The 24,409-nt window shown below is 36.5% G+C and overlaps 1 protein-coding gene across 5 annotated transcripts in view; it reads right to left on the bottom strand.

Annotated features, from left to right (window-relative positions):
* Nucleotides 1-24,409, bottom strand: part of ROBO1 (roundabout guidance receptor 1) — a 1,120,365-nt gene that overhangs the window by 480,081 nt on the left and 615,875 nt on the right. For 4 of the 5 annotated variants that reach the window (XM_053220691.1, XM_027077557.2, XM_053220692.1 and 1 more), the window contains exon 3: nucleotides 23,829-23,912. The exons of the other annotated variant lie outside the window; for it this stretch is intronic. In XM_053220691.1, coding sequence (XP_053076666.1) covers nucleotides 23,829-23,912 — 84 coding nt within the window. The remainder of the gene's footprint in view (nucleotides 1-23,828; nucleotides 23,913-24,409) is intronic. 5 annotated transcript variants of the gene reach the window in all.

Here is a 24,409-nt window from a genome sequence, read left to right on the forward strand (position 1 = left end):
ATTAATATTGACACAATCCGTGCTCACGCAGGATGGGTGACCTGCAAAGAGATGAACACTCTAGTCCCATCTTATTTGAAGGACCACAACAAAGCCACATACATGAAATCAGTATAGTATTGGTAAAAGAATAGATGTGAAGATGAATGTAACAAAACAGGCTAGGGGCGGGCCCATGTATATATGGGGATATAATCCATGAAAAATTGCTACCAATGGAAAAAGAAAGATGGCTTTGGTAGGTGGTTTGGAGAAAACTGACTTACTATATGAAGAAAAATAAAACAGCATGTAACAAGTGGCCTTAACATGCACTGAAAGCCAACATTTAAAAGCAAACCTGTTATTAGAAACAATGTAGAATACTAATTTTTGTGACTAATTTAAAGGCAAAACCATAAGACAAAATAAGATGTTATGAATTATATGAAAATGAAAGGTTTCTGTTTACGACACTATGGATAAAGGAAACACACAAATGACTAAAGGGAAAAGAGATCTGAAATATATAAAGTCAACAAAAGAACTCAAAATCGACAGGAAAAGGGCAATAACCACCAGAGAAAAATGGGTAGTGTACATAATCAGGCAATTTACAGAAGAGGAATCCCAGAAAACTGCTGCATACAAAGCTATACTTCAACTTGTTAATAATCAGAGAGATACAAACTAAATTCTATCATATGGTTATACACCTGGTAGGTTGGTAACCTCATGAACTACTGCGGTGTAGCCATTCTGGAGAACAATCTGGCAATCTGACAAGTCTAGTTTACCTTTAGGTGAAAACACATATTAGATCCAATTTGGATTTCACATATTAATTTTATTGTAGGGGCGCCTGGGTGGCTCAGTTGGTTAAGCGACCGACTTCAGCTCAGGTCATGATTTGCAGCTCGTGGGTTTAGGCCCAAGTCGGTTCTGTGCTGATAACTCAGAGCCCAGAGCCTGCTTCAGATTCTGTGTCTCCCTCTCTCTCTCTCTGCTCTTCCCCACTCGCGCTCTGTCCCTCTCTAAAAATAAATAAACATTAAAAAAAATTAAATATATTGGCATGCCTGGGTGGCTCAGTCAGTCGAGCTTCCGACTTCAGCTCAGGTCATGATCTCACAGCTCATGAGTTCAAGCCCCGCTTCGGCTTCTGTGCTGACAGCTCAAGAGCCTGGAGTCTGCTTCAGACTCTGTGTCTCCCTCTCTCTCTGCCCCTAACCCACTCTCATTCTGTCTCTGTCTTTCTCAAAAATAAATAAACATTACAAGTTTAAAAAATTAAATATAACTTTATTGTATGAATTCCACGTCTACTGTGAGTACTAATGGTGAAAGGAAGCAGCATGCTTTCTAAATTTATATTAGCACGGACATTGTTAAAATAATTATGTTTAAGCATTGTTTTGTCCAACTTGGAAACAAGAATTGTGGAAAAAAGATGGAAGCACAATGAAAAAGTCTGAGTGTAACATTTATGTGGTGGAAAGAGTACACCCCCCAGTTACACACCATTAGCCTGAAAGATGTCAGCCAATCTCAGTGATGTTGGTTACGGCTATCAATTGGTATTTATGGAGCTCCTGCTGTTTATATGGCTTTGGGAAACATTTATTTCTGTAGGATGGATTGTCTTTTCCAATTGCTGAGGGTATCTAGAGGTCTTAGCTTGGATTCTAATTTCTACTTGTTTTCTTTCTATTAAATCTGAAGTAAAGTTATATATATAAAGTCCTTGCTTATCCTGGAAAATGTCATGAATTTAGTTATGGTAACAGAGTTGCTATTCACATAGATAGATACCTTGCTATTTATCTATGTGACTAGATATCTAATTAAAGCAACTTGACTAGCTAAAGAAATATAGTTCTAACAATTGTTTGTTTTTTAAAAAAGCAAATATTATACTTTAAAAATAAAAAAAAATGCAACACTTGCCATATAAGGGAAAAGATAGTATCTTTTTTTTGCTAGTTAAGAGGTTTATAAAGGCCTATAAATCAGGATTTACTATATTTACCATTTATGAGCTCCCTCTGGAAAACATAAAGCTGTATAATTTTTATTAGAATCTCCTAGTACAGCTCATTTTTATTATTGTGATGTCACATTCCCAGAGTTTCATTAAATTAGCAACACTTTTAATGAATCTTAAGTGCTTCCAATAGTTTTTCTTTCAGTACACTTGAGAAAACAAGACAAATAATTCTATTTTGATAATGTGGGACAGTCTCTGTACCACAGAATGAACGGGGTTTCTATTAGCGTTTTATTCATGTATTATATGAACTTAAGTCAACAATAAGCTGTGCTTAGTGCATTCATTTCCTGAAGGATGAATTATTTTTGCAAAAAAACTGAAGTCTTAAGCAAGTGCTAAATCTTAAAACCACATTTAATTTTAGTTAGACTACTTCTGAGTAAGTACTGGCGTAAATGATGTGGTACATCATTAAAACATTCAAGATACTTAAAGTATAAAGATTAGATTACAAACGGTGCATATGGATAAAAAACCACAAAGATACAAGTGAAAACATCATATGTATACACCAAAACACCAGAATGGCAAACTGCAAGTACTAATTATTCTCATATTCATTACCTGAGTAACCACACACGGAGGTTGCAGAGGAAGTGAATGTTGTGCTGACAGTCATATATCACCAGCAAAGTCATTGGTTATACATTCATTCCTCTCAAATATCCCTCTCCACTTGTATCTTGCACTTATCTCCACTCGTGGAGTCAGTCTTTATAGATTGGTCTCAGTTAAGCCAATAATCCAAAGCAAACACATGTCGTTTGTAAGGTAACATCACAAATCTTACCATAGGTACAGACCTCAGAAAAGAAGAGATTTCCATGATAGTGTTGTTGGAGAACTGCTTATATTTTACAGAATAACACTGACAGATGAGATTTTTTTTTTCAGAGACAAGCAAGTTAAAGGTTGAGGATGAGGAAATCTGTAAGTATAACGTGATGGATTCTACTTAAAGAATATGAGAATTCTGGTAAAACCAAATGTGAAGTGATGCATTTAATTAATCTTGTCATCACACAATGGTTTTCAGAGAAATTGTGTTAGACTCATAATTGGTTCATCATACAAGTTACAATGGAGGTGCAAAAATAAAGCATATTTTATTAAACGTAACATATGTATGTAACATATAATACTAACTTTTTACAAGTTGTAGGTTTGTTTTTTTAAGTCTTCATTGCTTTTTCAGTTTTAAGGGCATCTTGCACTCATATTTTGTGTGTATTTTGTGTGTATGGATGAATTCTCTTTCCATGGACATTGTTCATTATGATTACAGGTGGATAATGAGAACTACTTGCATCTTAAATGTTGACTGGGGACGATTTTATTTTTATTTTGTGCTTTTTTGGGTAAATTACTTTTATTGGGAGTTTATTACTTATATAATCATTAAAACCTTCAATATAAGTAATTGTTATAAATTGGTTGACAGTTTGGATTGCTTAATTTAATGAAGCTTATTAATTCACACATTTGTAGCACTCTGAATAGTTTTTGACATTTTGTTTTATAAATTATCATTTGGCTGAAATAAGAGGTAAAGCAATTTTAAATTCAAAAAATAAAATTTAACAGCATTTTCCCAAGAATTAGTGCAAACAATCCTAAAATGTGTATGGAACCACAAAAGACCTGAAAAGCAATCTTGAAAAAGAAATGCAAAGCTGGAGGCATCACAGTTCTGGACTTCAAGTTATGTAACAAAGCTGTAGTTACCAAAACAGTATGGTACCAGTACAAAAATAGACACATAGATCAATGGAATGGAATAGAAAACCCAGAAATGAACCCACTACTATATGGCCAATTAGTCTTCAACAAAGCAAGAAAGAATATCCAATGGGAAAAAGAGAAAGACGGTCTCTTCAACAAATGGTGTTGGGAAAACTGGACAGCAACATGCAAAAGAAAGAAACTGACCACTTTCTTACACCATACACAAAAATAAATTCAAAATGGTTAAAAACTTAAATGTGAGGCCTGAAACTGTAAAAATCCTAGAAGAGAACACAAGCAGTAACTTTTTTGACATAAGCCAAAGCAACTGTTTTCTAGATATGTCTCCTGATGCAAGGAAAACAAAAGCAAAAATGAACTATTGGGACTACATCAAAATAAAAAGCTTCATTCCATGCTCATTGATTAGAAGAACAAACATTGTTAAAATATCTATACTACCTAAAGCAAACTACATATTTAATGCCATTCCTATCAAAATACTACCAGCATTTTTCACAAAGCTAGAACGAACAATCCTAAAATTTGTATGGAATCACAAAACACCCTGAATAGCCAAAGCAATCCCAAAAAAGAAAAGCAAAACTGGAGGCATCATGATTCCAGATTTTAAGCTATGTTACAAAGCTGTAGTCACCAAGACAGTATAGTAGTGGCACAAAAACCAGACACATAAATCAGTGGAACAGAATAGAAAACCCAGAAAAGGACCCACAACTATATGGTTAACTAATCTTTGACAGAGCAGGAAACAATATCCAATGGAAAAAAGACAGTCTCTTCAACAAATGGTGATATGCAGAAGAGTGAAACTGGACCACTTTCTTACCCCATACACAAAAATAAATTCAAAATGGATGAAAGACCTAAATGTGAGACAGGAAACCATCAAACTGCTAGAGAAAAACACAGGCAGCAACTTCTCTGACTTTGGCTGCAGCAACTTCTTATTAGACATGTTATCAGAGGCAAGGGACACAAGAGAAAAAAATGAACCATTGGGACTTCATCACGATAAAAAGCTTCTGGGGGTGACTGGGTGGCTCAGTCAGTTGAGTGTCTGACTTCAGCTCAGGTCATGATCTCATGGTTCAAGGGTTTGAGCCCCGTATTGGGCTCTGTGCTGAGAGCTCAGAGCCTGGAGCCTGCTTTGGATTCTGTGCACCAACCCCACCCCCTACCTCTACCCTGCTTGTGCTCCATCTCTCTCTTTCAAAAATGAATAAATATTTAAAAAAAATTTAAAAGATGAAGGAAACAACAAAACTAAAAGGCAGCCTATGAAATGAGAGAAGGTATTTGTAAATAACATATCTGTTAAGGGGCCAGTATCCAAAATTTATGAAGAACTTATCAAACTCAACACCAAAAAACAAATAACCCAGTTAAGAGATGGGCAGAAGACATGAATAGACACTTTTCCAAAGAAGACATCCAGATGACTAACAGACACATGAAAAGATCCTCAATATCACTCATTATCAAGCAAATACAAATCAAAACCACAATGAGATACCACCTCGCATCTGTCAGGATGGCTAAAATTAATACAATGAGAAACAACAGGTGTTGGCAAGGATGCAGAGAAAGGGGAACTCTCTTGCACTGTTGGAGGTAATGCAAACTGGTGCAGACACTCTGGAGAACAGTATGGAGGTTCTCAAGAAAGTAAAAATACAACTACCCTACGTTTCAGCAATTTCACTAGTAGGTCTATTTACCCAAAGGATACAAAAATACAGATTTGAAGGGGTACATGCACCCCACTGTTTACGGCAGCATTATCAACAATAGCCCAACTATGGAGAGAGTCAAAATGTCCATTGACTGATGAATGGGTAAAGAAGATGTGGTATTGTGGCATCTGGGTGGCTCAGTTGGTTAAGCATCCAACTCTTGTTTTTGGCTTAGGTCATGAACTGACAGTTGTGAGATTAAGCCCTGCACAGGGCTCCATGCTGAGCATGAAGCCTGCTTGGGATTCTCTCTCTTCTTGTCTCTCTGCCTCTCCCCCCACTTGCTTGCTCTCTCTCTCTCTCTCAAAATAAATAAACATAAAAAAAGAAGACGTGGTATATGTATATGCCACACACACACACAATGGAATATTACTCAGCCATCAAAAAGAATGAAATCTTGCCATTTACAATGACATGGAGCTAGAACGTATTATGTTAAGCAAAATAAGTCAATCAGAGAAAGGCAAATACAAAATGATTCCACATATGTGGAATTAAAGAAACAAAACAGATGAACACAGGGGGAGAGGGAAGAGAAGAGAGGGAAGCAAACCACAAGAGACTTTTAGTGACAGAGAACAAATTCTGGGTTGATGGAGGGAGGTGGGTGGGAGATGAACTGGATGGGTGATTGGTACTAAGGAGGGCACTTGTTGAGATGAGCACTGGGTGTTGTTTGTAAGGGATAAATCACTGAATTCTACTCCTGAAATCAATATTGCACTATATTGTCAACTAACTAAAATCTAAATTAAAAAAGTTTCTGCACAACAAGGAAATGATAAACAAAAGTAAAAGGCAACCTACAGAATGAAAGAAGATATTTGCAAATGACACATGTGATAATGGGTTAGTGTCCAAAATATATAAAAATACTGATATAGCTCGACACCCCCTAAAAAAGTAATCCAATTAAAAAATGGGTGGAAGATATGAGTAGACATTTTTACAAAGAAGACATACAAATGGCCAACAGACTTATGAAAAGATGTCCATCATCACTTATTATCAGGGAAAACAAATCAAAATTACAATGAGATATCACTTCACATCTGTCAGAATGGCTACAATCAACTACGCAAGAAACAACAGGTGTTGGCAAGGATGTGGAGAAAAAAGAATACTTGTGTATTGCTGGTGGGTATGCAAAGTTGTGCAGCCACTCTGGAAAACAGTATGGAGTTTCCTCAAAAAGTTAAAATAGAACTTCCCTATGATCCAACAATTACACTATTGGGTATTTATTCAAATAATACAAAAAACACTAATTCAAGAGGGTGCAAGCATCCCTATATTTATTGTAGCATTAGTTACAATAGCTAAATTATGGAAACAGCTTGAGTATCCATCAACCGATGGATGGATAAAGAATATGGACAATGGAATATTATGCAGCCACAAAAAGGAATAAAATCTTGCCATTTGCAATGACATAGATGGAGCTGGAGGGTATAGTGCTAAGCAAAATAAGTCAGAGAAAGACAAATACCATATGATTTCACACATATGTGGAATTTAAGAAACAAAACAAATGAGTAAAGGGGAAAGAGAGAGAGAGAGAGACAGAGAGAGAGAGAGAGAGAGAGAGAAAGAGAAATCAAGAAACAGACTCTTGGGGCGCCTGGGTGGCGTAGTCGGTTAAGCGTCCGACTTCAGCCCGGTCACGATCTCGCGGTCTGTGAGTTCGAGCCCCGCGTCAGGCTCTGGGCTGATGGCTCAGAGCCTGGAGCCTGTTTCCGATTCTGTGTCTCCCTCTCTCTCTGCCCCTCCCCCGTTCATGCTCTGTCTCTCTCTGTCCCAAAAATAAATAAAAAACGTTGAAAAAAATTTTTTAAAAAATGCTCCAAGATACATCTATATAAATGTCAAATTCTTGAAAGGCAGCAAAAGTGTGGCAAAGTTACAGCTACTTGTGTAAAACAATGCACTTTCGTAATTGAAAGGTGGCCTTATTTTTAACTTTTCCCAGCATTTCACTTGGTCATCTAGATAGTCACTTTTAAGCATTGACAACAAAATCCTAATGCCCATTCAACTTTTATAAAATTAATATGGTCATTCTAATACTTCCATCTGAATTAAGTACCAGAGAAATGTATTAAATTACAATAAAAGGATAATAACATAATTTGTTTCTAGAAGCTTCTCTTTTTCTCATTTTTAAAAATGTAATCATAATTATTGAATTCAATTCGGAATTTCTCCTTATACAACTTTTTCTCCTTGTACAACTATTGTTGTAAACAGACACTTAAGATAGAAATACGTAAGAAAGAAATAGATTAAAACTAAAAGGAACTACAAGTATACTAAAAGATGTGGGTGTCTCACCTCTGGTTAGTTCAGAAATGTGTCTTCGTTACATTATAGAGTGAATGGTCTGAAGGATTCTCTTCAGAACATTGTCACTAATGAGGCTTCTGTGGTAAATCCCTATTCTAGAAATGGTAATTTTGTTCCATACAGTCTTTGTGAAAGGACTTTGTCTGTCTCCGCTGGTTCTTTTTAAGTTGGAAACATCTAAATTGCATTTGAAAAAAGATAATGAATGAACATGTGCTCATAATAATCACACACTGTATACATTTTAAATCATAAACTGAATGACATAGTGTTTTATGTACTCTTCATATTCTTGATCTTAAGGTATATCACACTGTCTCAATTTTTTTTTTAATAGAAAAATCAGTTTCAGGCATTTGTTTCTGGATTAAGTCTTTAAAAACTGAGGTCATGTCTGACCTGAATGGACATTAAAATCCCAGCACATCAAAAAGATATTTTATAAGATTTAAATTGTAGACAAAAGATCTTTTCTCCTTTCTTCTGCTTTTATTTTAACATAGCTGTGTCAATTTAGAGGGCTTTCTCAAAGTTCTATTACATATCGCTTTTAAAATGCAGATGCTAGCATAAAACACAGAACAAAGTATCCCACATTACATAATGGAGTCTGATAGAACTGCCATAATTCTTCAAAAGTAATGTTAATACTTTTTTAAGACTGTAACCTCAAATTATGAAATATTTCATATATGCAGAAAAGTACACAAATTATAATAGACATTCATTTACATATCACATAAACAATTATTAAATTTTTCCACCTTTGTTCTATGTCCTTTTTTTAAGTCGAAACAAACATTTACAGATACTGCTTTAGCTTTAGCCCTGTCCCTTTACATTCATCAATTTCCCAGAGATGACCAGCATCTTAAAGTTGATGTAAATCATTCCCAGACATGTTTTTATATTTTTACTATATAGGTTTGGTTCTCTTTCTTTGTCTGTAAAATTAAAGCATTATACTTAAGAAGCTGATGTATCTTTATTACTAGTTTTTAAATTTTTTTATTAGAACCAACTGAATAGCATTAGAAAAAAACTTGCCTAGTCTGCTGCCTAGACTTCACATCTTTAAAATTGATTTGGGGGGGAATAAAAAGCCCTTTCTGTAACAGTTATTATGAAGTGTTCCATTTTTTCATGACCTTTGTTTCCCACTTGTATAATCATTTATACCGAAATTCATTAGCTTGCTCCTGAAGAGAAGCACTAAAGGCTATATAAGTAACCATGGGTTAATTGGATAACTGTGGTAATTTGAAAGCCTATACATGCTGACTTTGCAATTATTAATAATACATGAAGCTTACTACAGATAACCCCTACTTTGGTATGGGAAGCTACCGAGAGACCTGATCCGCTGGATTTGATCATTGTGGCACATCAGGAAAATTGCCTTAATCTGTCTCTGTCTCAGTTTCCTCACCTACAAAATAGAGACCATAAAAGCCACTCTGTCAAGCTTTCTTGAGGATCCTATGCGAGGATGCCAAATTCACAGCACTAAGCCTCCACTGGATGTAAGTTATCAAGTGAACGTGAATTGGCTACACTTCATACTTTAAAAAATAATAAGTAAGTTACTGACTCATTAACAGATTTAGACGCATTAAATGTAAAGAGTTTTCACTTTCAGGTTTCCTCTTGATATCCCATTTCTTGACTAAGTGAGACGTTAATAGCCTTATTGATGGACTTCCTGAGCTGACCTCTCCTGTGGGTTATTTTAAAGGCCCAGCATCTCTTCTTCTAGTGATTTTGTAAGCACCTAATCACTTGTATTAAATTCTTTCTTATTAAAATATCTAGAATAATTTTTTATCTCTTTCCCTTCAACTCACCATACAGTGGAAACTAATGTCAGCCACAGGACCTTCAGGATGACAATCTGGGATTTGTTAACTGTATGATTTGAAGGGACTGAAATCTGAATGCAATTAGAAAATGAGACCTTATAGTAAATCTTAAAAGTTCTCATCACAGGGGCGCCTGGGTGGCTCAGTCGGTTAAGCATTAGACACTTGGGTTCAGCTCGGGTCATGATCTCACAGTTCGTGAGTTGAAGCTCCATGTAGGGCTCTGCGCTGACAGTGCAGAGCCCGCTTGGGATTCTCTCTCACTCTCTCTCTCTGCCCCTCCCTGGCTCACGAGTGCATGTACTTTTTCTCTCTGTCTCTCTCTCAAAATGAACAACCTTAAAAAAAAAAAAGTTCTCATCACAAGAACCAAAAACTACCTGTGGTAATGGATTTCAAGTAGACCTCTTGTGATCCTTCGCAATATATACAAATATTGAATCAAAATATTGAAACTAATGTAATGTTATATTTCAATTACATCTCAATTAATTATATATATAAAATGCAAATACAAACAATAAAGGGAAATGAGATCCCGGCTTTTTATAATATAAAGTCACATGTAAGTATTGTGATATATCACCTGGGTCATCAGGAATGGAGTGCCAGCTGAGGCAAGGTTTTGGTGACCTGAATGGTTCCTGCAGTAGGCTATTATAACATTAATAAAGAATACAGGGAATTTTTGGGTGGGCTGTCAGCTTCTGACTGCAAGAATCATTTAGAGAAGTAATAAGTGCAGCATTTTAAATCCTTGGCTCAAGGCACAATCAGGGACATAGAGAATCTTTGTTGATTTATGCGCTCAGGGCTATTACAGTTAAAATTCTGACTGAGTATTGCTGGATTGGGGTCTCTTGTGTGAAAATTGAGAGCACCATGGGGGGGAACTGCAGGAACCTGAAAATGGAATGGAGTTATATGGACGGGTTCAGACTACGAGAGCACTCCAAACACCTCAAATTCCACTGATCTTCCCTTGCCAGCAGGGAGAGCCCTTTCTGCCCATCAGATAAAGCTGGATCTACCTTGCTAGGAGACCTTGAGGTAGTTATCAGGTTAAAGGAAACCCATTCACCTCATACCCCACTCTACTGCTAATTATCTCTAGAGCAAAGATCTGATTCCCAACCCATCATAGCTACAATTCTTAGCTTAGGAAGACACAGTTTACTCGATTTTGCTAATTTATACCATCAGAAACCTGGGGAATATCTATGGGGTATAATTCTAAATGTGCTAGGCCAGAAAAGAAGAAAAATAATTTTAAAGTGGCTGCATTTATTAATATGGTTGGATTTAACATAGTTCTAGAATCAAAAGCCTAGTTTGAACAGCTGGAAGTGGTTCTAGCTGCATGCTTGGTATGGACTGAAACTTACACTCAAACGATGTGTTTAGTAAATAAAGTTTAGATGCCAGAAATTCTTTGGCATAATGGAGAGGGAGGAATGCACGTGGCTATCGAGCACTTGACATGTGGCTAATCCAAATCAAGATGTCCTTTAAGTGTAAAATTGTGCAAAAATATGTAAACTATTTCAGTAATAATTTTTGTATGGGTTACATATTGAAATACTATCTTATAACATTAAGTTAAACAAAATAGAATTTTAAAAATGATTTCACTTATTACTTTTTACTGTGTTTTTAAAATATGGCTTCCAGAAAACTTAAAAGTAACATGTGCCTTACATCTGTGGTGTGCATTCTATTTCTATTGGGCAAGCTTCTGTAGAGGGATTTGAATGTTTGAGTGGATTTATCATTTGTGACATACTTACCCATCTTCCTACTCTGTCTTTTAAAAGGGCCCAGAAGACAATCCCTTTAACAAGGCATTTGGTACTTCACTTGAGAGAGGAGCTCCTGTATGCTTGAAAAGCATAGTGATTGTTCTCTGTAGGCTAGTCATGAAGTTAGGAGGCACTGCCATTGTAATTAGCTCTGATCTCAGTGTGGATGGTATGGTTTTGGAGTGGCCAAGGTCAAATGATAGCAGTTAACTACCAAAGAGAAAGTGTGCATGGTCTTTACAGTAGTCTATGAACTCCCAATGATAGTTTGCTGTGGTTTACAAATCATGACTCCTTAGAATTGAAATAGTTGTCACCAAAGTATAATTAAGTTTAAATTAAAAAAAACATCTAGGTGTGGTGAAAAAGACCTGACTGAGTCACGTGTTGGATAGTCATGGCCTGTCACCCATCACCAGATCATGAGCCCTTGCCCGTGCACAGGCTGGGAACCCCATAACTATAGGAGAGGCCAAGTAGTTGTGAAAAAGGACCATGTGATACCACAAATTTATGTACTGTAACTTTCTGGACTTCCCTAAAAGAAGCCTATTTATCAAGACACCTAATTTAAAGAAAGGGAAATGCAGACCATTTGATACTGTTAAGGCCTAGAGATCCAGAACAATATTGTGTTTCATCAGTCAAATGACTAAATTTTATCCTAAGTACATCTGCTGGTGTGCTTGAAAATTCATCTCTGACAATCTTTCCAGTTACTGAATACGTAGCTGAATGTACAATTAGCAGAATAATACATTGTCTCCCTGACCCACTGAATGAGGAATTGAAAAAATTTTTTTTTCACATTTATTTATTTTTGAGAGATAGAGAACAAGTGGTGGTGGGCAGAGAGAGGATGAGACACAGAATCTGAAGCAGGCTCTAAGTCCTGAGCTGTCAGCACAGAGCCCGATGCGGGGCTCGGACTCACAAACCGTGAGATCATGACCTGAGCCGAAGTCAGACGCTTAACCAACTGAGACAAACAGGCGCCCCAGGAATTTTTTCTTTTCCATAGTAGGAAGAACCTTAGAATTGCTACTCTATACAAAATAAAAAAATCAAATAAAACACCCTATCTCTATGAAAACATAGGAAAGTAAGCGCCAATATTAAGGACTTGAAATATACATTGGGTGTTTGTACTTATCCATGTGATTGAATTTCTGATTAAGGCAATCTAATTTCCTCCCCAATTCACTCAACCATCATCAGCTGGGTGATGTTTGATCCTCTACGTCAGAAAGTTGGGCACACATGGCAGCATGCTATCATCAAGGAGAACTGGCACTGACAAAGCAAGATGAGGCTTAATCGGTTACTGAAAGCGCATGATGTTGTATGTACATGTTGCTCCCATTCATGATGCATGTGTTCCTGCTACACTGCCACCTCCTGCTCAATCCATACACACGGCCACCTGGGGTGTTTCCCATCGTCAGCTGACTTAGCTTACTAAGTTTGATACTCATTTAGTTCTGCATGATATGTTGGCATTGGTTGGAACCAATGATATGCCGCATTGTATCCCATACAAGAGTGCCATGAAGGACAACGGGGAAAGTAAATCTTTACTATGGGAAGAACATCAAGAGATACAACTGGTCAACCACTTTACCTGGAAGGAGAGATGATTAGAGGTATGGAACCTAGACTGATTCAGGAATGGTAGCCAAAAGGTTGAATGGACGTTTGGGGTGTTAGAAGGCAAAAGTTTAAAGAATACAAAAGAAGAAAATCTGGGCAAAAGACTATGAGATGGACCCTTTGAAATGAATTCAGAACTGATATTAGCACTCTGGGTGAACACTTACAAGTGAGCACGTGTTGCATAGGAGTCTTTTAATAAATAGACAGCAAAGTTGGCCCAGATGTCATTCAGCGCCTTCCTCTATCATCCCACTGCTTGCACAATTGACAGTGTGTTCAGGTAGCATGAAGAGAAGTTTTGTATGGATTTAAAGACATAGTATTACCCTCAACAAAACTGAATGGACACCAATACTGCTGACAGCCCAGTCTCCCCATAGCACAGAGTAATGCTGACCCATCAATGTGATGCAATAGCATATGAAGTCCATCCTGCCAACTTGGTAGTAGGATAAGTATATCGAACTACTTTCTTCATGGGGGAGGGAGAAGTGATATATTTTCACTGAACAGATTTTCTATGAATGAATTTTCTTTCCTCCCCCCATGCTTTTTTCAGACCCACCATCCGTGTAATTGCCGTATGCCTTGTTCTATATCCATTCATCATGCATACAATGGCTTTTGCAGGGGCCTGGGTGGCTCACTCAGTTAAATGTCTAACACTTGACCTCAGCTCAGATAATGATCTCACAGGTCATGAGATGGACACTCTTCACCAGCCTTGGGATTCTCTCTCTCCCTCTCTTTCTGAACTTCCACTGCTCTTGCTCTCTCTCTCTCTCAAAATAAATAAATACACTTATAAACGAGACCAAAAAAAAATCCCACTGATTTTGAACAAAGAAATTATTTTTTCAGCAATGAATTGAAGGAAAGGACAACTGAATATTCAGTATACTCAGTTATGGAACCACTGGATGCCACATGAAATACAATTTCTTTCCTCAAGGTAGGGCAGATGTTCTGAACCAATGACAAACTCCTTTTTTCATTGCCAGGCTAGTAGTGATCAGTATTCTTCTCCAAGTATTTCTAGTTCTCCCTCCTCTGAGGCCATGATAGAATTGCACTTCCCTACTCTGTTGATTAGGTGTGTCCATGTGACTTTCTCTGGATCACTAAAAGAGCAGTAGTCACTTCTGTGCAGAAAAATTTTTTTTAATGTTTAATTATTTTGGAGAGAAAGAGATAGACAGAGTGTGAGAAGGGTAGAGGCAGAGAGAGAGGGAGACACAGAATCTGATGCAGGCCCCAGGCTCCAAACTGTGAGCACAAGGCCCGATGCAGGACTTGAACTCACGAACCTCAAGATCGTGACCTGAGCCAAAGTCAGATGCTTAAACAACTGAGCCATCAAGGCACCCCTGTACAGAAGCTTTTAAAGCCAGTTCATGATCTTACTGCTATTGTAATCATGGAAGCCTGTGTCATGGTAGCATATCTGCTAGCCTTGGAAATCTGAATGACTATGTTAAACAGAATCCCTCTCCACCCGTGTCATGCCTTAGGGAGACATACATTTTCATTACATTGCCTTGGAACACTTATCTTGAGTTGCCCTGGACATTTGATTTTTGCTTGTTACTACAGTATTACTTACTGTAGTACTCACCTATCACTGTGATACTAACATGTAGCTGATTCAAAAGTTTTTTGGCAGCAATGTAAAATAATAGTAAAATGGTTTATGTTTGTGTCAAATGCTTATGTACTGATTGCATAGCCCTCTATGTATTAACTTTTTGCAACGAGCCAAAGTTAGACTGACGTCCATGAATTATGAAAAAAAGTTCTATAGGAATAAACGTAATGATCATTAAAAGTGGTCATTGCCTAAGATTACCTCTAAAAATTAGACATTAGAAAAAGCCAGTTATCTGGGTGGCTCAGTCAGTTAAGTGTCTGACTTCGGCTCAGGTCATGATCTTGCGCTTTGTGAGTTCGAGCCCCATGACGGGCTCTGTGCTGATAGCTCAGAGCCTGGAGCCTCTTCAGATTCTGTGTCTTTCTCTCTCTCTGCCCCTCCTCCACTCACACTCTGTTTCTGTCTCTCAAAAATAAGTAAACATTAAAAAAAATTAAAAAAAAAAGAAAGAGCCAATTATCTTTTCATTTCCAAAAAAATTAGTCATTTGCCAAGTATCATTTCCTTTTTATGAATTGGAAAAATCCAAAACAAAAGAGCGGGGGGGGGGGGGGGGGGAATGAGTTGCATGAGACCACAGCAGGGATCGGAAGTAGTGCAGGGATGAGACTTTACCCTTGACTGTGTCCTGATAGCTCCTGACTGGAAGTTGAGTGTCATGCTGTTTACACGCACTGCTGAGAAGGCTTTGGGCCTGGGACACGTCTTTCTGGGTTAGTAGGGAGTCATTTCCAAAGCCAGGCCTCTATAAGCAATGTGGACAATAGTTAAGCTCAAATATCAATCATTTTGCAAAAATTACTGGTTAAATACAGATTCTTATTGACTTATCCAGATAAAAAGGGAGTGACTTTGTTATAGATGCTATGACACGAGGAGTACATATTTTTAAAAATTTTCTTAAAATTTTTAAAATAATTTGTTGATCTGAATTCCTTATATGTACAGGTGCTCTGTCTTCAGGACATCAGCATACCTAAAGAATGTCTGCCTACTTTATGTTCCCAAGTTTGTGTAATTCCCAACATATGTCTAAAATTTTTCACTGTGGAAATATTTTAAAAATCAAAGCATTCTTTCAAAATTTCAAATCAAAAATATCCATAAAAAGTATTTTTTCCACTTGAATTTCTAGTTGAAGAAAGTAAAATTAAATGAAATTTTCCTATAAAAATTAAGGCTTTTCCATTTTTTAATAAGCTAACACACTGTACTCTTTCTTCCCACAGCATAGAAAAATCAAAATATTTAACTGAAAGTTTTCTTACCTGAAAATATTATCAAATACTAAGTATAATCGTTCATGCCTTAGTTAACATCTTTTTGGAATGATTTAAATTTCCAAGATGTTCATGAAAAATTCTAGAATTAGAGTAGTGTTATTAATATGAGGACAACGTAAAATTTACTTAATTACAAAAAATAGGGGCGCCTGGGCCGCTCAGTCAAACGTCCGACTGTTGGTTTCGGTTCAGGTCATGATCTCATGGTTCCTAGGTTGGAGCCCCACATTGGGGTCTGCACTGACAGTGTGGAACCTGCTTAGGATTCTCTCTCTCAACTCTCTCTGCCCTCCCCCTCCCAAAATAAATACACTTAAAATAATAATTGAGATAAACTGCTTTAAACTGTTCTTTTATAGAACCTATTGTCATCAGAGTTCAGCTTACTTTTTGACACTCAAATCAACCTGAAGCTTCCATGTCTGCTCCCTTAAGTTTCAGGAAGACAGATGTAGGCATATCTGCTCCCTATTGTCAATAATAATGAAAATAAAACTATTTTTTTCCTCTTTCTCTCAATTTTGGAATATTATACATAAATTCAATCCATGATCCCAATCTTCTGTCTCATTTGCTCCCTTTCCCATTTTTGAGAACTGGCAAAAATTTTCTAGTAATTGAGGTCACTCAAAACAAATCACAAATTTGACAGTTTTATAATTCTGGGGAAAAAAGAAACATGTATCTCTTTTCCTTAACTGCTTAAGACTAGCTCAATAAGTTAAGTTGATGTGGCATATATTATTCCCAATATGTGTCTATAACAGGTAGAAATGGCTTAATTTATTGTTTTAAGAAATGTTTATTGATTTATTATACAAAAATTAATGCACAACCAGGGCACAAGCTGGCAAACTGCATGTCAATGAGCGGACCATCAGATATAATGATCCAGAGAGGAATCATGCATGATGTTGACTTTAACATTTTAGATCTTATATACCGCCATATTCCTAATACAAGGCTCTCCCCAGAGCAGGCACTCAATATATGAGTTTGTTCAAGTAAATGAATAAGTGATTATCCAGATATTTCATAGAGAGTAAGCTACTTGACATGAACTTGTAAATTAGTGTTATTTTTCTAGAGCCAAATATAAGGTACTTTAAAAAGTCTATGTAAGCACTAAAGTACAGTGTTAGTGTTATTCTGCAGTTTATTTTCCTACACGTTCTCATCTTCTATCAATTCTGTGAAGTTTTATTTATTTATTTATTTATTTATTTATTTATTTATTTATTTATTTATATTTCGAGTGCACCAGCTAGAGAGAGGGGCAGAGGGAGGGAGGGAGGGAGGGAGGCAGGGAGGGAGAGAGAGAGAGAGAGAGAGAGAATCTTAACAGGTTCCATGCTCAGTTTGGACCTTGACATGGGGCTCGATCCCACAACCCTGGGATCATGACCTGAGTCAAAATCAAGAATCTGTCACTCAACCCACTAAGCTACCCAGGTGTCCCTTTGTGAAGTATTTGAAGTTAGAAAAAACACAAAAAATTTAATTTGGAGGATGTTAAATCTTTATTGCTAAATATCTATACTATCTTTGTAAAATCATGATAGCTTTAAGGGTCCTAGTTTCCTCACCTGTAAATTGATGGCTTTTAGGTGGATTTCTAATACTTTATCTATATTTTGGGAACTGCAGCCATATAGTAGAAAAAGCAGTTGACTAGAATCAGAGAAATTACCTTAAATATCAATGAGCTTATGGAAACTCTTTATAAGTATCAGTAAATAAGAAAGAGCTTTCAGAAATTTACATATAATAAACAAACACAAAATAATTCTAAAAGCATTGGTAGGCAATAAACATCAAGAATGTTTCCCAGAAAAAAGAAGAGAAAGGCAAACCAAGAAACAGACTCAACTATAGAGAACAAACTGATAGTTACCAGAGGGCAGGTGGACAGGTGGGGCACGTAAAATAGGGGATGGGGATTAAGGAGTGAACTTGTGATGAGCACCAAGCATTGTATGGAAGTGTTGGATCCCTATATTGTACACCTGAAACTAATATTACACTGCATGTTAACTAACTGGAATTTAAACAAAAACTTTTAATGTTTCCAAGAAAGTTGGGAGGAAAATGACAAATAGTTAGAAAATAGGGAAGAAAAGATAAGAGATTCAATGAATCAATCTAAAAGGTCCACTGCCTAAGAGCGATTCCAAACAAAGGGCAGTGGACAATACAGTGACTGGTGTTCTCAAAAAATAATTTAAGAAAATTTCCCATAATGAAGATATATGATTCTCCCATTTGCAGGCCCCTCAAGTAGCCAGCATAATCAAGAAAAGCAAATAAACAATAAGCAAAAATGGACAAGCCACCACCACAAAGCACATCAGAGTAAAACTTCCTTATTTTTGACGTTTTAAAAGTTCTATTGTGAGCTGCTTTCTGAGACAAGGCTTCTGTTAACAAGGAGATAAACCCAAAAAAGAGGAAGAAATGAGATCTAGAAATAAGAGATCCAACAAAAACAAGTGAAGGAAAAAAATCCCAGGGCTAGAGAGAAACTGGTCATTTTGAGACGAAAACGTGGAGTATTTTATGAGGCAGATGCCTGGAAAAACCTCAGATTAGTGGAGTATTAGATAGGATTAAGCCTATAGGAAGTTTAAAAATGCAATTATTAACTGCAGAGAATAAACAATCTCATATAAAGAAAGAAATGCAATTATAGTATTTTACTTGGCTCTGCAGTAGATTCATCTGGGGAAAATTTGCTTCATAATACCAATGTAAACTGTTAATTTGACAAAGAATGCGATGGCAAAAGAATGAGTAAAAGAAAATACCTAATATTGACAAATCAAGAATCATTTGTGGATACATATTATTTAAAAATAGAAAGGGAACTATCAGAAGATACATCCAAAAGAGTAAAAGAGGTTAAGAGTAAGCGGGTTCAAGGATAGGAAGGTAAAATAGGACTCTCTTGGTTTTGTTTAAAGCTTCTGTCCTATTTGATTTTTTAAAAATGATGTGCACAAGTCAGTGTGATGATAAAGAACCTATGATAAAAATTGGCAGGGCCCTAAAATGTTGGTGACCAGAACTGTGCTGTTGCATAGGAGCATGGTTAAGCTATTTAATTTCTAACCACACGCTCAAATGAAGCTTGTAGCCACCACCTCAACGGCCTCTGCAATGTTGGAAAAAAGTATGGTTAATGAGGGACTATTTCTATTCTAGAATGCTGAGGCAGACAGTAGGCACTGTTGCTTTTAACAATAGCGCCTTCCTGAGAAAGTGGCAATGAGCATTAGTATTGAGAAAATTGCACCGCATACATGAAATGATAATAAATGCTGGTTATTAGCATCAATGCATACATTTAAAAATGCACATACCAAAATGGAATTTTTGTTGGATCATAATTGTGAAACTCTATAATTAAGAATGCAGAGGAACAGAAGAATCAATGTCCCCTAGCAATGAACAGTTATTTGTCCAAATTCTAAAACATGAGGCAAAATATGTTTTGGGGTTGCTATTTGAGTGCATGTGGGAAAACACACTAATTCCTCCAAGACATATTTTTTCCAGTAAGACAGAATATATCTTGTTTCCTTTTAAACAGAATTATAACCAAACTTTACTCGGAATGGGTAGAAGTGGGTAGAAGGGTAGAAGATTCTACTATGCCCAGTTGAAATTACTCTGGAGTTTCTAACTTTCCAAGGCTAGATTTTTACTTAAATTGGTACTGACATAACGCTGATAATTGTTCAGTTTTAGGATTTTAAATTTGTGGTAAGGTTTTCTTCCATTATACTACTATAAATATAGGAGTCTAATCCTTAAAACACCTATAGAGATGGGGGAGATTGTTTTATTTTTAAAATAAAATGTGAAAATGGGGACAAACAATATATTTTAGACATTACAAATAAAATTTATAGACTTTTTTTGGTTCTCAGAAACACAAATAAAATTCATACATTTTCTAACAAATAATTAGCACTTTCTAAAAAGGTTATGGATGCTGGTAGGAAGTCAGTAGCTCCCGCTTTATTCCCTAACTTGTTATGTATCAGTAGACTGCTCTTCAAATTTTTTGTCACTAAGTAAAACTCTACATGGACTATATGTATACTTTGGACATTTAAATATTCCTAAACATATTATTTTTTTGTGATTCACAACATATTTGTGAAACACCATATGCACTTCCAGAAGTCAAAAACAATGTACTGTTTTCAGGCATTCCTTTTAAAAAGAATCATTGATTATTTTATATTCAACCTCTTTGGAATGATGTGTGTCTGACCCCACAAAGTGCTGATTTGAAACCCCATATTACTTGTTCCTGCAACAAAGGCTATATACTGTGAACTGTTAAATGATCCCCAATATTTATGACATTCTTGGTTAAACGGGAAATGGGCTACTTGTCTAAATAATGCACAAGTCCACTTTAATAACACCTCACTGTGCCACCTTAGAAATTGCTCTGCGTTCATTGATCAGTAAAAGCGAGACTAAAATGTTTTGAAATCTTAACACGGCTTTTTAATATTGTGTCTGAAAGTGGTCAGGAGAACAGGAATCGGTACGTGTTTCTCTCCTGAACTCCATATTACCATTTTTTTTTTCCTGAACCTTTCAATTAAATCACTTACACCATTTAGGTAAGTATGGTATATGGTTTAAGTAGCAAGTACTATTAATAAGAGATTATCACTCACTGATTAGATCATTAATAAAAATATTCATTTATGTGTATGATCTGAGATCCATGGATTTTAGTTTGATGGGTCAATTTGATAGTGATGGTCTCAAATGGTTTGAGCAGTAGAGCAGATGCAGTGACAAATTAGCTCACAGTGGAAATTATTCTCTTTATAGTGGTCAAAAAAGAGAATTGAGGGCAGTGTGAGTATGAATTTTAGGGAACTGGTGATTTCCTTTTGGGACCGTTTCATGCTCCCCCAAAAATGTTTTCCACAAGTGTACAGATTCCTCTGGGAAGCTTTTCTTCTTTATACCCATAAGTGTTAGGGGAAGAGACAGAAGTCTCACTTGTCAGCTCAACAAAGTGAAACAACATGTACTAAAAAGTAAACATCTGGCATATACAATTTTCACAGTCATTTTGTGATGCTGTGCAAAGTGTATAGACCCCTCAAATAATACCTGATGTATTTACTTGTTAACTCTCATAAAAATTTATCCTGCAGCTAAGTCATATCAATGACTTATTTGACAACTGCATGGTATATTCTCTAAATTGCTTAATATTTATATTTTATTTCTGACAATGTTTTTGCTGCTATATTCAGAGTTACTAAACTCCAGGTATACTAGAGGTAAGTTACATTAAGTATGTAAAAAAGTTCCTGAGCAGATAGACCTTCTCACTTCCTTCTGAACTGAGTTTCCCCTAATATAAAGATTCTATCAACTCAATTTTATGTGATTAGAGTAAAGGGAGTCACACACACAAACACACTCACACATACCCACATACACCCACACACACCCACACAAATGCACATAAAATAAATGTCTTGGTAGTTTCAGGTAACACTCTGCACAATTGTTTCAGTCTCAGAGCTAAACTGAGATCTTTATAATGGTTATCAAGCAGAGAAAAAGCATTATTTTCTATTTAATTTTTCTTATCACTTCCAATAGAGGTTTTAATGAGCAAAGAGATGGTCAATATGCAAGTGAAAGAGACAAACAGCATGTTTAATTCATATAGTAGAAAGAAAATTTCCTGAATAATCAAGAATTTAGTGAGACAAAATATACAGAATGAACTTTTTTGATACTAGAGTTCATAAAGAGTTAGAGTCTCAGGAACAAAATTATTCCGAAGATTGTTTTGCAGTCACATCACATTAAATGTGCTGCTTTAATGAGTTCCCTTGTAGAATACAAAGATAATTTTATGAGTTTATTATCTCATCTTAATTCATCTGATATGTTTAATAGCAGAAATCTGGTTACTGATTAACGTAAGGAGGAAAAATAAATGGCTATAACAAAAATTTACATGTTATAATTTATTCTTAAATGCATTGTTATTCAAGTTCTCTTAATTCAACACTGCAACGTGATTTATGCATTGGAGATATATAATTTTCAGGAAATCCATAAAAGACAAAGAGCAAACCCTATTAGTGTATCTAAACAATGCAGTTGTTTAGACTGGGTGAGCACCAGGGAATAGAACTATGAAGCACTGGCAAATGAGAACACCCACGAGAAAGAACACTATCTCTGATTCCTCATATCACACGTATGAACTTCCTTTTATGGTATTAAGAAGTGACATTTACAACCCTTGTTCTAGCTAAGTTTCTGAGAAAGTATCATACTAGCTTCTTCACCATCTTACCACCAATGGGCTTTGATTTGTTTGTCCTTTCATCTCAGTTCTTCGGTGAAAGATAAGAGAAAATCAGAATGAGTTATCTATAAGGCTAAAATAAATATAATAAATATTAAATTGTTTATAAAGATTTTATTAATTTTAGTACTTATTCCAAATGTTTAAATCCTACAGTTGTGTAAATGAGAGATTACTGGAGAAAATTATTTCTATGAAAATAGGGAGGCTGCTTCTCAAGGAAAGTACCAGTTTATTATTTTATACGATGTGAAAATGCCTATTGGATTAGTCTATTATTTTATACAATGTGAAAAATGTTTCTTGGATTGGTCTCTAATACAATCATCCGTAAGACTGTAATGATAAGAAGAGTTCTTCATTATCTTTAACTCCAAATACGTCAACATGCGTGTGTGCGCGTGGTGCGCGCGCGTGCACGCGCGCGCGCGCGCACACACACACACACACACACACACACACACCTCTATCCATAGCCCACAACCTAGCAGTCTATGGAGAACTGTGCTAATAAGAACTAATGAAAAGACCATAATAAATAGCTGCTAGTACAACGAGACCACTATTACATCATTATCTGATTTAATGGGCTATAAGTGATGTATTTTATTCTTTGCCTTTATCTAAAGTTTTAGTCAAATTGTCTCAGATGTGTAACTTACATGATTATATTTAGAGCTATACTTACAAATTCTGCAAGAAACGTTTATGTATTCCCAAGGCGGTCACTCTTAGCCATTCATAATATGAATTATTTCCAACGCATTCGATTAGTTAATTTTTACTTTAATGCCGGTGTGCACATGCATCTACTTAAGAAGTGGCTCATAGATAAGGTAACAATGAGTCCATGCAAAGACAATCCTGAGTATAAGTTGGTATTTATGACTACATTACACTTGTTAGGAGTTTGCTTTCTGTTATTTATAAGACTACAAAACAAACAAACAACAATTACAATTTTGAAGTGCAATTACTTGCAGAGAGTCTTATTTCTTTGATAGCAATGTAGTCAAATATTACATCTCTAAGATAATATTATATTATCTGCCTAAAAAAATTAGCAATATCAAAGTTTCCGGCTGCTAAGTATTCTCTCTCTCTCTCTTTTTTTAATTAAAAATCGACAACACAAATGCATGCAGTTTTGAAGTTAAATTGCTTTTCCCCAAAGTATTTACTTTAGCAATATGACCTTCCAGCTGAAGAATGAAGTCTGGAAAATGAGGACAAGAAGTTGTAGCAGTTGTTAGCAGGAAGCAGGGATGGGTAGATAATTTTACACAGGTGGTTGATGATTGATGGAGGTGGAGGCATTTTTAGGAGGCATGGACGGTGAGGATTTGGGAAGAAACACTCTACCTGTGTAGCCCAGCGAATTGTCATCATTATCAGAAGTGGGGATGGGCGTCCCGTTGTCGTTCCCCCTCTCTAGGTCTTCAGGGTCTGTCGGAAACAACACCAGAGCTGCTGATGGGGTCACAGTAGTAACAGTAGTTGCCATTTCGATCACAGCATGTCCAGACACAAGTAAATCCACATGTGACAGAAAAACACACAGGGACAACACACAGCACACTTCCGCCCTGCCCCTCCTGCAGCACACTGAGCCGCACGGAGGTCTCAGCATCATGGCTTACGGTTTCTACTGCTTCTCCTTAATTTCCCTAATTCTCTTCTCTGCCTGCACCTTTGCTGCACTTCAAAGCTGGCGGAGGGCTCTGACTGCCCTCTGTGAGGCCGCCAGCACGGACTGAGGGAGCATATGGAGGAGGGAGAGGGCAGGGTGGCTGAATGCTAGCATTGCTAATTTTCCACCTTATTGTTAATCAAAGCTATTGACTGTGATCACTCCCCATCATCGCTTCATCTCCTGCCAATTACAGACTCAAGGGACTGTACCTCATATGGGTGGGGGGGGCAGGGTGTGGGGAAAAATAGGG

Source organism: Acinonyx jubatus, chromosome C2 (assembly GCF_027475565.1).
Source record: "Acinonyx jubatus isolate Ajub_Pintada_27869175 chromosome C2, VMU_Ajub_asm_v1.0, whole genome shotgun sequence".
NCBI classification, from domain to species: Eukaryota; Metazoa; Chordata; class Mammalia; order Carnivora; family Felidae; genus Acinonyx; species Acinonyx jubatus.